Below are 16055 nucleotides of genomic sequence, written 5' to 3' on the forward strand. Positions count from 1 at the left end.
CCCTTAGGGCCCCCCTCCCACTGGGCTGAAGGGGTTAAATCCAGCGCCGGGCTTCCTCGGCGCTGGTGACCTCTCCGATGTCAGCTCTCGAGTGGAGCCGAATGCGCCCATATGAAAGCATTACTCAATGCTTTCCTATGGACGTTCTGCGTGCTCAATTAAATTTTCACATTGAGCATCGGGGAAGCGCCTCTAGCGGCTGTCAGGAAGACAGCCACTAGAGGCTGGATTAACCCTGCAATGTAAACATAGCAGTTTCTCTGAAACTGCTATGTTTACAGCTGCAGGGTTAAAACCTGGGGGACCTGGCACCCAGACCACTTCATTGAGCTGAAGTGGTGTGGGTGACTATAGTGGTCCTTTAAGGTGATACAGACTAAAAGGCCAGGGCTTACAGTTTCGATTAACAGGCTACTAGCCATTAAAATTATCATGCCACTGTAAGCCTTGAATTGAATTTCTACTTGCCAGAGTTAAATTTTCACTCACCAATACAATTACTTACAATACAATTAGATGCCTTTGAACTAGAATGTAAACCAAAGGACGGCTGGGGATGATGGCAGAGGAAGTTGCTTAGGCCAAGTTCAATTTCTATTGCCTGCATTATATTGAGTGATCGGGGCTTTAATTAGCGATTAGTCTTTAGTCTAGCTTGGCTGTTGAGGTGCAGCCTGTCTTGTGACTGTGCATCTTCCTGGAACTATTAAATAAGACACAAAAAAGGGTTTATTCACTTAACAGTGAATTGTCGTGAACTGGAAACCAAATTTGAAATTTTAGGTCAAATTAGAAAAATGGCTGAACTGAAGGATTTTTTTTTTTTTTTTATAAACAACTATTTTTGACCTAAAATGTTACCACAGGTCACTAGATCTTTTCTTTCTTGTTAAACTGTTTGCAACCTACTTGGGGAACAAATCCCCTGTCCCCCATAAATTGAGGAATTCTCATTGGCCAAAGCACTCACTTCCTCATCTACTGTCAAATTTCTTTCTACTGTAACAAGCTACCTGAAGCAACACTGCAGCTGTTTTCATGAACTGTTTTTTATGAGTGTTGAACTCCCCTTCATAAACATCTTGGTGAGGGGCTAGTGGGACATGCTTAGCATTCCTTTTATGAACAGTTGTAGGGCCAGGGTTGGCTACAAATACTCAGACAGTTACTATCCCTGGAGAAGCTGCAGTTTTGCAGGGTGGCGTAGCTCTTCTCTTTTATTTGTCTTGTCACTTTAATTTTTTTTAATTTTTTCCACTAGATGGTACTGTTCACTGAGAAGCACCAAGGGCTAGGCTATAGGATAATTTAGCCATCGGGTTTCCATAGTATGATAAAGCTAAAGTATGGAGTGGACTTTAGCTGCTGTTTTTTCCTCTATATTTCAAAATCGAGTGATGGGGCGAGGCCTGACCTCCATGCTGATTGGTCGCATTGCAGAACAGCTCCCAAATCTTACTGTCTTGTACACTAGCAAAATGGTTCATATACTCACCTAGCACCGAGAGGCTGAGGCTACTCAAGCAAAGAGGTACTGGTGCCATGCCTCAATCCAAAAACTAGGATTTTGGATCCTTGGTGGGAGATCTGCAGCCTTTGCGATTGCAGCCTACTGTGGCGAAAGGTGGGGTGTATTCGTCATCATTGAGTAAACTTTGACCCGGAACCTCACAGTCAGCAGACACATTCTGGGAGGGAGGGTCTGCTGCTGAATGGCTGGAATGTGTCTGCTGACTGTGAGGTTCCGGGCCAAAGTTTACTCAATGATGACGAATAGGGGGCGGACCGGAAATCGCATATGTTCGCCCAACACGAACACGCTATTGTTCGCCGGCGGACAGTTCGCGAACAGTTCGGCTAACAGTTCGGCTAACAGTTCGGGTCATCACTATTCCTGACCCTATAGTGAAAACCCACCATTTAGGTGGCTTGCCCCCCACCCTTAGCCCCATCAGAATGGGTTAAAGTTCACCTATTTTCAGCTCTCCACAGGTCTGCCTGCGCTGGCCCTGCCCCCTTGGTGACATCATCAAATTGGCAGATTTTTAGCCAATGTTTTGGGCTAAAATCAGCAAGGGAGGGGGAGGGGGGGGGGGGGACAAACACCGTTTTGCCCAATCAGCACCTGCTCATAGAGATGCATTTCTATATGGAAAATTCAGTGTCTCCATGCAGAACGTGGGGACGCTAAACGGCACTGCTGCCTACTGTGCAGCCCTGAGCCAGGAAACCCCTCCAGTGGCCATCTAAGGAGTGGCCACTTGGAGGTGTCCCTAGGGGCAATGTAAACACTGCCTTTTCTCTGAATATCATCTTATCTTCCTCAGATGCAAAGACTGTTTAACAGTTGAAACATGTTATGCTGCTATATTATGCTTTATTGTAATTTTTTTTAAAGTATATATTAATAAATGTTATTTTAACTTTATTATTTTGGCTCCTGATATTTTATGCTGCTACCACCGAGCTACCTTTGGGACCTCAATTTACCCGAAGCAAGTTGTAACTGCAAGTCTCTCTCTGGGACCCATACCTACCTGAAGCAAGGTTTCTGTTTGACACCTCCACCGTTTAGAGCCAATTTATAGGCTCTAAAGATTGTGAGTTTTTCCAACACCCCCTCCCCTGATCTTTTTTTGTACATACATGCTGCACTGATGTTTATTGTTGATGCCATATAGGTTTTTAAACTACAGGAGACAATCATAATCATTGTGTGCGCTTTTTCATTTCTTGTATGTTGTCTGTAAAACAGTTGTTTAGATTATCATTCACTTGCAAACAAGGAATTGAACAATAATTTGTGACAGTGCAATCGGATGCATTCCGTAATGCATTTTCTGAATACTGTTACTTTGTGAATATTCCAAATACTATACTTTGTACAGGATATGAATGTGAAAGCATGGAGTTTTAAACTGGTCACTGAATGCATCCAGGTGATTGCTGCAGATTCGGTCAGAAATTCGGTCTCTTCCCATGTTTTGGACCATTTAACCCAGAAAGTATGGTAACCAAAGTGACTCCAGATACTAACACATAACTGAACACTTGGCATTACTGTAGGCTGCACTTTACAATTTCGGGAAAAAAAATGCACATTATTTTTAGATTTTTAACACAAGTGTGAAATTTTATATATAAATTTAATTGAAAAAATTAATACATAATTATTATTATTATTTTGGGGCAATAATCCATCTCATAACACAATGCTTCTTAACCTCTGAGTTGGGACCAAAAAACAAGATCCCCGTGACATTTTAGTGGATCTTCGATCGCTGGCATGCCATATTAATTTGTCCCCTAGCCAACTGCCCACTTCATATTATAATTACTGTACTCGAGTGAAATGAAGACCCATCTGATACGGTGGAGAATCAAATTAAGGTCTTAACTGAAGAATGGGTCCCTGGGTCTAATTTATCGGTTGAAGTAGGGGTATGCAATTGGATGCTATGTACATATTTGGGGTCATTGATTTGGGTCACTCTTGGATGTGAAAGTACTTAGAATGTTAAAAGACATGGTCTATCACTGTAAGCAAGTTCTTACCAGCAGTCCTCCATTGGTGACTATGCGTGGGCTCTCATCATTTACTGCTTCCACTGTCACGTTGACTGTGACTGGTTGACTCTGATGATTGATATCTGTAGCATTTGCGACAATGGTAAAACTGTCACTCAGGGTCTCGCTGCCGTCATGTTCATAAAAAACTCTCCCCTGGTCCAGCTGGGAAGAAATGTAGGCATATGTGTTAAATAGCTGAATATATACAGCTACAGAACAAACAAAAAAAGATAAAAATAACCATTCTTGGGCTGCCATAACCAATAGTACATTTTGAGTACACTACTACAGTACCTGTGACCATATAAATGATTTATTTTTTTTATCCAGGAGAGCTCGATGATGCCTGTTCTGCCTAGGCTTCTTCTTATGAATTTTACACATTTAGTAGAGCTTAAAAATAAAATTCTAGTTTTATATTCAACTATTCCAATATGATACCTTTAAATTTTACATGATTGTAAGAGATTTTATATTTCTCCATAAGGGGAGAAATTATGTTCAATATCCAACTCAATATCCAGTATACAAAAAGCACTTTTCTCCAATAATCAGGACCTCTTGGTGGCTTTTGACCCCATTGATCAGCATTGAATGTCTCATCTATCAGCTCTATTCCACAGATAATTAAAAGACAGATAACTCTATTCTTTCTACGTTATTACATCATTATTCCTATCCTGTGGTGTCCCACAAGCATCAGTGCCTGGTTCTATTCTTCCTCTCCACGTCCTCTATTCCCCTTCTCTTGGCAATCACTTGATTTCTAAAAACATTTGGATGCAGACAAGACTCGGGTTTATCTTTCTTTATTGACATCTCACCTTCTCTTCCCAAACACCTTTCTGCCTTTTATTTGAGGGTGTGACAATGCTCTCTGAAATTAAACTACTTGCATTCCATAGTTCCACTTCTCAACATTAGTACAACTCTTGCTCATAATGACATTTCTATATTCCTGTATCACCATGTATCAGTCATCAGTGTGCAGTTTAAATAATGTTTCATCCCTTCAATTCAATACATAATCCCTCTTTTCTCCTCTTCCAAAATATTGAATATTTCCAATTGTCTGTTAATTCCCTGTTTTGATGACTGCAACACTCTACTCATTCCTTACACAAGCATGACTTCAATCTGTAGAAAAACTTGATACGATTTGTCTTCTACTGAGCCAGTCTGTGAGGCCCATATATAATCAAGAACAACATTTAAACTCCTCAACAATTAAAAACAATAAAAAAACACCCTACAAAACCCTTCTACCGTCTTTACGTCTTTGGGCGTATTGCTAAGAACACGTCTCTATTCAGGATTCCCCACCTGTTTTATTAGAACCATTGACGAGGCTTTTCCCAAGATGACCTCTATGTCTGGAACTGATTTGACTCTGAATCTGTTCCCTTCTCGACATCTTCAAATCCTACTTAAAACTCATCTCTTTAATAAGGCTTCTACGGCACATTATAAATCCCAACACTCAACTGTCTCAATAATATCTACTTCCTTTGAAGAGAGTCTGTTACACACCCTACTACTACATGCAAATTATGTACTACATGCCGACTTTTTGATTGTAAGCTTAATAGAGATCAGCTATTAAAATTTACTCTGTAACACAATTTCTATCAATTAATCTTTTATTATGTCTTTTTATGCTATCCTCCACCTTCTTTTATACCAAATAGTACACCTATTTTAGGATTATGAAGACACATATAGAGCCATGTCCTGTAGTATGTAAAACATTTCCAAGACTGCCACACCACCGACCAACTGTTCTAGACTTTGTTACGATATGGGCACAGCTTAAATAAGAGGCCCACAAACCCCTGCTCGATAGTCCTGATTAGCCCCTAATTCCAGTCATCCCTATCATCTCTTCATCAACCATGGGTGTGGATCCAGGGTTCTCTGAAACACTTGTATCATGATGTCACTGACTGAGCTCCAGAATCCTTTAATAGGGGGGCAGTCCCACTACATATGTAAGTATGTACCCCTAATTTTACACCCCCTCCAGCATTCATCAGATGGTACTTTGTGCATTCTGTATAATTTTACCGGTGTAGTGTACCATCGAAACATTGTCACATGGAAGTAAAATTACTCGCCTCCCATATCTTCTGCCACTCTACTCTCCCTCTTGTTCTTCGCCTAAGTCTTGCTCCCACTGGTCTATATAGGTTAGTCTACCCCAGTCCTCAGTCTCCGAGCAGAGATGGGCATACAGAAGCGAAATTAGACCCTTGGGGCATGATTTCTGTCTGACATAATCATTCAAAGAATGTAAGAGGTTTACGAGCTGCGTCCTTTATATGAGGCCTATGGATGAAGTCCCTAATCTGGAGATATCTGAAGAGGTCAGAGGGTGTGAGATGCCTCCATTGTTTAATTTCCTCAAAGGTAACTACCTCAGTGCCCTGGAAAAGGTGGCATATCCTTTGTAGCCCTGCCTGTTCTATATGCGCAAAATCCCTAGCAGCTACGCCCGGAGGGAATACCCTATTTCATAGGAAAGGTATGAGTGGGGAGGGTGATGATGCCAGTTTATATTTCTGTATTGATGCGTCCCATATCCTCAGGGAGTTAAGGATTGCAGGGCATTGCTTCTCAGCATTGGTCTTTCTGCCTTAGGCACCCACATTATAAATTGAGGGAGGTCCGCTCCCAGCATCAGTGATTCGATTTTTACCCACTTCCTCTCTTCCAGGGGAGAATGCCACATAGCAATTTGTGTCAGCTGTGCTGCCAAATAGTAGAAGTGTAGGTGAGTTAAACCTAATCCTCCGCGTGTATTTGGTCAGTTTCATTAAATCCCCCACTTTCTGTATCTCTCCTCTATTTTCCCGTTCTTTTCTTTTTTTCTTCTTGCCAACCTAGCACCGTCCCCTTTATCCACCTGCATTAATCAAATTATTAATGATATTTTGAGGGGTGTCTTTTCCCTGAGCAGCCTCAACACTGATGCGCGGGTAAGTAGACGCAGTTTGTGGGAGTACGGATATACTGTGCGTCATGCACACAAAGCCTCCGACGTGAACCACAGAGGCTAAACAGATTAAAAAAGGCTGCGGCTTGAACATATTACCCAGGGAGGGGTAAACACTAAGGGACAGAGTGCGCAGTCTGCCCATAGCACCATAGGCCTTGGGCATTTCGTTAAATGGCCTTCCGATGGAGTCTCTGTTACAGATATTTTTAAGTCTTAATGACTTAAAATGGAGAACATGTCACAAGATTGGCTCATCACATAAAAAAAATCTGCAAAGTAAACAAGATGGCTTCTTCCAGTAACCTAATTTTTGGTAATGTTCACTAATTAGCAGTGACACATGATAACAGCTGCATTAATTAAAATAAAGGGAAAGGAAATCAGCGCATCTTGCTGAAGGAAATTGAAAGGGGAGATGTTACTATGCAAGCAATAGCATATACTAATACCTAAAATCAGCAAATAAATGTGTTTTGTTAATTCCTTTTCAAATAACCTTCTGTTATTTTTTTTTACTTGAGCTTTTGCATTAATTACAAGCCTGTCAAGCATAGCCTTCATTGGGTGCATATGTAGAAGACCTGTAATTACCAAACCTGGCCTGGAAGTGCAGGTAAGTGTGTTTCTACTTGTCTCTGCCACACACCTCACCCCTATAGCAGGGGTGCCCAAAAGATAGATCCCCAGATGCTGTAGAACTACAACTCCCATGATGCTTTGCATGCCTTTAAATTCCTTTAGAATGAGAAAGCATCATTGAAGCTGTAGTTTTAAAACATCTGGATAGGGCATAGGGCACAATTATATTTAACGGTGTTGAGTACTGTCACCATTAAAATAATAAAAAAAAGGTCCAAAAATACAGAGAGCCAATGCGTGAGAAAGTGCAGAGAATGGTTGACATGTTGTTGGTGTAAAGATTACCTCTCACTCCAAAAAGGGTAACCTACTAATGTGAGAATTCAAAGTGAATTTCAAATTTAAGGCCAGAGTAGCGGAACTGAAAGCGTGGACGAATTTACTTTGAATTCAGCTTAAATTCTCCCTTTAATAAACAACACTTTCAGCATCTTTATCCAGCACTGCCTTACACGTACATGTGCCATTGTGCATGTGCGTACATCAATATATTACAGAGCAGAGCAAGATAAACCATAAGTTGGCCTTGGGGGGCTGCCTAGGGTTTGGGGGTTAGACAAAGACCCTTGAACCATGCATTTGTTTGGCTCTTTGTGAAAAATGGGGCTCTAAAACGGCAACCTGCCTTGGGCCCTGTGGGATATTTTTTTTGACTGTTTAAGTTGGAATGCATGTTTATGCACTCTTGTTAGACATTCATAAGTACATTCATAAGCTCAGTATACTTCCTTTGCATCACCAAAAAGGCGAAGTTTCTCATTAAGCCCCCACATAGGGTGTTGCATGCACCATAAACCTGTTACATGATTCTACTATAATATAGATAGCCGTTCTCACCTCATTCCAACTGAAGGTTATACGTTCCTTCTTGTCAGTGCTTATGATCCGTCCACTGCTCGGAGCACCCAGTATAATAAATTCCAGTTGAAGATCTAGAAAATATTCATTTGACACGCGCAGGATGCTGGTGGTTATTGTAGCAGTACCTCCCTCCTTTACACGCAGCTCGGCCACGTCCAGTGGTATGTAAAATGGAAGCACTTCCACAAACACTACAATTTCCCGAGGTGCCTCTGTACCCACGGTCACGTCTAGTGTCATGCTATCAGGGTTCATCTCTGAAGCCGAATGCAGGTACAAGATTCGTCCTTGGTTGATGTCTTCTTGCGTAAAGGTATGGACAGAGTCTAAACTGGCTGAGCCATCAGAAGATGGCTCGTCGCTCACTGCCACCAAATAGCCAGAAGCTGGAGGGTCTGTTAAGGTGTATATAATTTTATGAGGGAATGTGTCCTCAGCGGAGACCTGTGAATTCAAAGATGAAAAGAAAAATACTTAATATGAGCTACATACTTCAGTTCTAAACTCTTTTCAATTTTTAAGAAAAGTAAAGTAAACTTAAGTGACCTCTTGGCTATTGATTGTCACCACCATTTGGTCCTCACTTGAAATGATACGATAAATACTAGCCTAAGACCTGATAGGAAACTGTAAAGTAATGCCTCACCCTTGGTTAAGACGCAAACTATGTTGACCACTCATTTATTTATGGATCCCCACTGGCTAAAACAAACCCATCATATTCATCATGCCCCAAGCATCTATTGTAGCTTAACTCTCGTTCTCAGTTCAATATAAATCATATTTAAAATTTATTTCAGAATTAATTTTGCTATATTTTAAATTAAACAGTTAAAGTATAGGTCACCACATTTTTGCTAGTGTCCTGTACATTTGTTGGATGCTTTCTTGAATGCCTATACGAGAGAATAAAAAGTTATGTACTTTTATATAATAAACATAAACTCAACATAAGTTCGTAGGCAGGGTCTCCTGTTCCTTTTGTATTGGTATGTTATCATTATGTCTGTATTTCCTCTGTTGTACAGTGCTGCGTAATATGTTGTCCCTAAATAAATAGCAAATAATAAGATAATATAATAAACCCACTATGGCTACGAGCTCTAGTGGTTGGCCCAAGGTTGTTGATCTGAGGAGAAATCTGATTGTCATTATGGACTCTAGGAGGAATTATTTGGTCATTGCTTCAAATTGGGTAGTTCTGCTTTCTATTGGATCAACATGATACAAAGACGTGTTCTAAAGGTTAAACTCAATGGACTTGAGTTTTTTTTTTCTTTTTATTTCTACTAAATTACTATGTAACTATATAAACCCCTCAGTAACAGAATATTCTGCCCTATTTCATGCCTGTAAATATATCTGTGACATGCAGGAATTCAAATTATTAATTTGAATGTCATCTATCTGAATACTGCTGGTAATGGTGAGAAGGTTATTCATAAATGTGTGAACTGTCAGGAATTCTAAATAAATTAAAAGTGCATTGAAATTTAAAGTCCAATTAAAAGCAAATTAGGAAAACGCACATTGTTAGCTATGACTTCAATGACGTGATTTCAGATAATTCACACATGAAAAAAAACACAATAATTGGAAGAGTATTATGGAAAAAAAACATTTCTTACATGTCACAGATTTTTTTTACTATTCTGCGTGTAGACTTAAAAGAACGCTATTGTATTAGGAATACAAATGTGTATCCCAAATGGTATAGTGTCCTAGTCAACTTTTAGGTGACCGCTTCCCCACCCCCCACCGCCAAGGTTCAAGAAGGTATTTTAGTTACCTTTTATCCCGCGCCGTGCTTTCTCACTGCCGGTTGAGATCTTCAAACTTCCCATAGAAATGCAATGAGAGGCTAGTGTGCATGCAAGGCAGAACGCCACGCTGCGCCAATCAAATGGTCCATCTGATTGAAATAGCCGAATTTCAATTGGTTTAATTGGCAGAAGCGCCTCTAGAATGACAGCCAATTAGAGGCATTTAAACCCTGCCGATTGTCAGTGTAATCACTTGCAGAATTAAAACTACAGAGACTTGGGACCCACACAACTTTATTGAGATGAAGTGTTCTAGGTGCCTATAGTGTATCTTTATAGGAAAGCTATCGGGTACAAATGATCCAATTTGTTATTGCATTTTAAAGATAAAATGTAATAAGTAGTTTATCACATCAAATGAGTGGCCCTTCTCTGTAAACTGATAGCAGCTATATGTCATGTATCAATTTGCCAAAAACCAGGTTCCTATTATAGTGAACCAGGCTATTCTTAGCTCTAATCAGAACTTGGACTCTCTATTAGGGAAGGAGAGGGAACTCGGTCCAAGTTATCAATCCAAGGTGTCCAAAACTAGGATGAAGCTGGCACAGACAGTCAGATAATGCTGCACAGGCTGGGTCTCTGCACCATAAACACTTCAGCAAGCAACAATAAATTGTGCTAACATATGCAGGTATATGTACAGATTATGGGACAGACATGTGAAGATACGGTCTCTCCCTCTCCTGGCACTTATTTCTTCTGTGGAGATGACAGATGTCACTCTACTCTGGCGCCAATATGTGGGCAATGAAGCTGGCACATCTGTGTCAATAAGGAGGACTGTCCTGGTTGGACAAGTGTTTTCAAGCTGGGCCAGTAGTAACAGAGATATGTGAATGGCTGGGAGGAGTGTGTCATGGTAGGGACAAATATTAACTGTTCCTACAGTAATTAAAGAATTTATCTTTCTGATAAAATATATGTTCACTACTTTAGAAGAGTTCATAGGTTAAAGTGAACGTGTTATGACAATCTAGACAATCTAGTTAGATTATTACCCCCACCCTCAGAAGTAATAAAACAAACAGCTTAACTCACCTTTATTCCCTTAGTGTGCTGGTATCACAATGGCCGCCACTCCTCATAAAGATGTATTGACTCAATGAATCTCTAGGGGAGCGCTCGGCGTCTGAGTAACAGCCACTAGAGGTGGTGTTAGGTAGCAATGTAATCACTGCCTTTACACAGAAATGTCAGCGTTTATTACACTGTTCAGCCTATAAAGACAGGATACATTAAAGGGACAGCTGACGCACCACAACAACTTCATCTAAATTACATTTTTATGGTGCCAGGTGGCCCTAGGTGCATACCTCAAGGGATTAAACAGTTTTCTAATGTTTTTACCCCATAGTGAGCCTCCAGCACCAATCTCAATTCCCCGTAGGCGGCATCTGGCATCTGAAATTTCAGCTGACACTCTCAGTCAATCAGTGACATGCTATTCATCAGGTATGTTTCCTTCTAAACCAGTTTTATGAATGGGGAGCCATTGATCGGCTGAAAGCTTAGCTTCCTGAAACTGAAATTTCAGAAGCTGGATGCTGCCTGGTAAAGGTTGCAATTGGCGCTGGAGTCTCCTTTTGAGGTTAAACCATTTGAGACTGGCTTAATCCCTTGAGGGAAGAGGGTGCCCGAGGGCCTGCTGGCACCATAACAACTTCATTTAGATTAAGTTGTTATGGTGCCTGGAGTATTCCTTTAAGATATATTGGTTCTGGTGTCTAAAGTATCCCTTTATGTAAGTTTGGATAATAGATAATGCTGTTATTTGACACATGTTCTGCCATACATGTTTCTTTTTCAAGTATATCCTATTGGCATCTGGATACACACTGCTAACACCTACTGACGTGAATAAGTATTGCTTCCAAGTTACAAAGTGACTCGGAATTCTGAGTTTATTTTCTTAGTGTTGATAAACATGCCCAGCTCGCTCAAATACTGTACCCATTTATCCTCTTTCCATTTTCTTGTTTTTTTTCGCCATAGATGGAAACATTGAGGAAAAAAATGTTACTTTGCTGCTAGGCAGGCACTTCACAATGTAACGCTAAGCGTCTGTGAGGTGCCAAATGTTGAACTAACAGGACAACTCTCAGATCAGATATGAATCAGTGCTTTCTAAGCAGATGAAGGGTTATTAAACCTCATAATAGAAGAATAGATAGAAGATTGTAAATGAAGTAAAGCATCTATATAAGCCTATACAATCAGGGTAAGGGTATTGCAATCTCAGCTGAAATTAATGACAGCGGGGTTTACCCACTAAACATGGCATTGTAGTCAACTAAAAAACACGTCACTGCAAAATTTAGGCAGAACAGAGTTTTAACTTTGACGGTTGATTTGGAGATTTTTTCCAACATTGGTAGGTATGGAATTGGAACAGTGCATATGTCCTGAGGAGGGCATCGGCAGTGCCTATAATTGGTGAATCAGAAAGGGCGTTCCTCCCCACTGAATGGCCTCTCTGATCGTCCCAAATCTATAGGACCATGTAGAGAGGACTTCTAGTCAGGCTAATCTGATCCACCATGTTTTCTGGGACACATATCATATATACATATTGATGGGCAGCACATGAAAAGAATTCAAAAGAAGGTGTATAAGACTAAGCAATTAAGAATCCTTCAGAATCCCTCCCCCAACCCTTAGAGCTAAAACAGCAACAAATGAAACGGACAACCTAATATTATGTAAGCAAAAGATCGCTACTGTAACTAGAGAAGAAATTATATTAAAACGCTCTATATGTAACAAACAGCATAACTATGATTTACAAACTCTGTAACACTAACCCCACTCCCAAGTTTTGTTCTGTACCCAACTCCCGGCGAAAATGTAAAATTGCAAAAATAAAGAAATTATAAAAAAATTAAAAAAAAGAATCCTGCAGAATATGCATTATACATACTGCAGGGCAACCCTTTCAATGCATTTTCATAAATATGACACAATTATGTGTCCCTGTAAACATGGTGGATCTGTCACCCTGCTCCTAGTGCCTGTTTATAGCGCTGTAATGCCTGAGAACAGTTCCCTGGTGTCCCCGGATGTGATTTCGGAGTCATGTCCTGTGGAAATCGGGTCTGTTGGGAGACTAGAAATTGTTCTTTAATTTACTGCAATGCGGTGCTTAGTGAATAAATATCAGAGCTACACACAAGCAGGTAGAGCGTCACAGGTTTTTTTGGTGTTACAATTTTGAGTGGCCCATATCTTCCACAAGCAAATGATTTCATGATTAAAGGGATAGATACTCCAAGCATTATAACTACTTCAGCCCTGGACATTCTGTAGCACTGCTGAGCATTTCCCATGAGCATTGCTTACTGGGCACAGCAAGGGTTTTTTGAGATTGTTCAACTGTCATGTGTGGGGGCCTGGATATTTATTTATTTTGTCTATTTGTGGAGTGAACTTTTTAATTTTTTTACAGAGCAGCTTCCCTTTTATATTTCTAATTCTATTGTGTAGCAGTATTATTATTACATCTGATCTATCTGCTGTTCATAGTTACATAGCTGAAAAGAGACTTGAGTCCATCAAGTTCAGCCTTCCTCACATTTGTTTTTGTTGTTGATCCAAAATAAGGTAAAAAAAACCCCAATCTGAAGCAAACCCCAAAATAGCAGTCAGATATCTCCTTGGATCAAGCAGCTATTACCACACTAATTCGAAATTATATCCCTGTATGTTTTTGCAAGTATTTATCCAATGGCTGTTTAACCATCTGTATTGACTCTGATAAAAGCACCTCTTCAGGCAGAGAATTCCATATCCTTATGGCTCTTACTGTAAAAAAAACCTTTTCTTTGCCTTAGATGAAATCTCCTTTCTTCCAGCCTAAATGTGTGACCTTGTGTCCTATGTATAGCCCTGTTTATGAATAGATTTCCAGATAATGGTTTGTACTGGCCCCGAATATACTTGTATAATGTCATCATATCCCCTTTGAGGCGCCATTTTTCCAAACTAAAGAGATTTACATTTTTTAAGCTTTCTTTGGAACTAAAATGCTCCATTCCTTTTATCAATTTTGTAGCTCGTCTTTGCACTTTTTCTAGTGCCATGATATCTTTCTTTAGAACAGGTGCCCAAAATTGCACAGCATATTCAAGGTGTGGTCTTACCAGCGATTTATAAAGAGGCAAAATTACATTTTCACCCCGAGAATTTATGCCCCTATTTATACATGCCAAAACCTTACTGGCCTTAGCAACTGCAGATTGAAATTGCATATTGCTGCCTAATTTGTTGTCTATAACAATCAGTTACTACAGATTATTTAATGCCCCACACCAGGATTTAATTTTACTTTATATATTATAGTTACAGATTCTTGTAGTTTAAGTAAATTGCTGTCGGCAACCGGAGATGCCTTTATATTTCACGTTGATGGCAACAATGTACAGGATAAAACACGCCATTTTACCTTTAAATGTTAAGGGTTATTCTAAACACCATGACCTGTTCTTACTGAAGTGGTTATTGTGCAAAGACCCTCTTACCAAAGCCTCTCTTATTAAATTACTTAATTTACAAAATACCGTTTTTACTGTATTTAGGGCCACCTCCTCGGGGTGTCAATCAGCCAGCAGGTATTGTCTCTTCCTGGCTTGCGATATCAGTTTTTGTGCAACTTTTGTGTCTGGTGTCAGAACACACAGCATGCTAAACCCAGTCACCTTGGACACGCTGTCCATGGCTGAGTTGGTCACATACACAGTGTCAAAGTTCCTGCTACCCTGCACACAGATAATTTAACTCTCTTACTCCCTGATTAAAAGAAAAACATAAATCTGTTCTAGTTTTGGACCTTGCCTTTCTAGAGGTCAGAGAGAAAAGAAAACAGGTGTTCTGTTGGCAAATTTATAACTGGCTTGTTTTTTTTTTTTTTCGTTTTTTTTTTTTTTATTATAATTTCCTATATATTTGAGACAAGTAAAATATGTACAAAAGTAAAAAAATAAATTAGTTATAGCCTGGTACTAAACAAATAACAAACACACAAAAAAAAACAGTAAGCAGAACAAGTATTCAGTCAGGTGGGAACATGGTTAAAGTCTGTATTCCTTTTTCACATCATCTTCCCACAAGGACCATTCATGCTGCAGTATAGACGTGAATGTAGATGGTTTAACGAAAAGCTAGTTCACACCTTTAACTTTTGAAATACTGCGGATAAAACTTCACCCACAGTTGGAATAGTGGGTGATTTCCTGTTTCGGGAAATGATAGAATTTGCTGAGATCAAAAGATGGCCCAGAATAATTTGTTTATACTTAGGCATGTTAGATGGAATTTGCTTAAAGAGACAAAGACACGGGGATAAAACTACATCGAATTAAAAAATTTGATTAATTTAAGTATGTTCAGCCAATAATATTTGATTTCGGGACATGAATATAAGATGTGGGACAATGTACCAGTGTGACTCCTGTTTTGTTGTGCTATTTTGACCTTAAAGGAATCCTATAGTGTCAGGAAAACAAACCCGTTTTCCTGGCACTATAGGCTCTTGGAGAGCCCCCCTCCTTACCTTAACCCACTGCTGGGCTTCCTCGGCACTGGTGACCTCTCCTCCCTTTCTGATGTCAGCTCCTGAGTGGAGCCGAATGCGCGTGCACGCATTCAATCCTGCCCATAGGAAAGCATTACTGAATGCTTTCCTATGGGGATCTTATCTGACGCTGTACTCCGTGAGTACATCTAGTGCCAGATAAGTGCGATTTACTATGTGTAAATCGTGGAAACGCCTCTAGTGCCGTTCAGGGAGACGGATTAACCCTGCAGGGTAAACATAGCAGTTTCTGTCAAACTACTATGTTTTCAGCTGCAGGGTTAAAACTAGGGGGACCTGGCACTCAGACCATTTCATTGAGCTGAATTGGTCTGGGTGGCTATAGTGGTCCTTTAAATTGTAAATTCACTGTGAAATCTTTAAGGAATAACCCTGTATGAGTTTAGTCATCTTCCGGCTCCGGCATCAGTACGCGGCGCGCGAGGGAGCTGAAGAGGGAGCACCCAGGGGACAGTGCTCCCTCGCGCGCCCGCCAGCCAGCCGGGTGACAGCCTGGCCAGCAACACCACTGGACCCCAGGGAATCCCCCCAGCTCTCCCACAGGTAAGGAGGCTGGGGGATTAAAAAAAAAAAACGT

The 16055-nt window shown here is 40.3% G+C and overlaps 1 protein-coding gene across 1 annotated transcript in view; it reads right to left on the bottom strand.

Annotated features, from left to right (window-relative positions):
* Window positions 1–16055, bottom strand: part of CSPG4 (chondroitin sulfate proteoglycan 4) — a 90487-nt gene that overhangs the window by 39009 nt on the left and 35423 nt on the right. Inside the window, exons 4-5 of the mRNA XM_063449329.1 lie at window positions 8042–8509; window positions 3556–3732 (exon numbers count right to left, since the gene is read on the bottom strand). Coding sequence (XP_063305399.1) covers window positions 3556–3732; window positions 8042–8509 — 645 coding nt within the window. The remainder of the gene's footprint in view (window positions 1–3555; window positions 3733–8041; window positions 8510–16055) is intronic.

The sequence above is a fragment of the Pelobates fuscus genome, chromosome 3 (assembly GCF_036172605.1).
Source record: "Pelobates fuscus isolate aPelFus1 chromosome 3, aPelFus1.pri, whole genome shotgun sequence".
NCBI classification, from domain to species: Eukaryota; Metazoa; Chordata; class Amphibia; order Anura; family Pelobatidae; genus Pelobates; species Pelobates fuscus.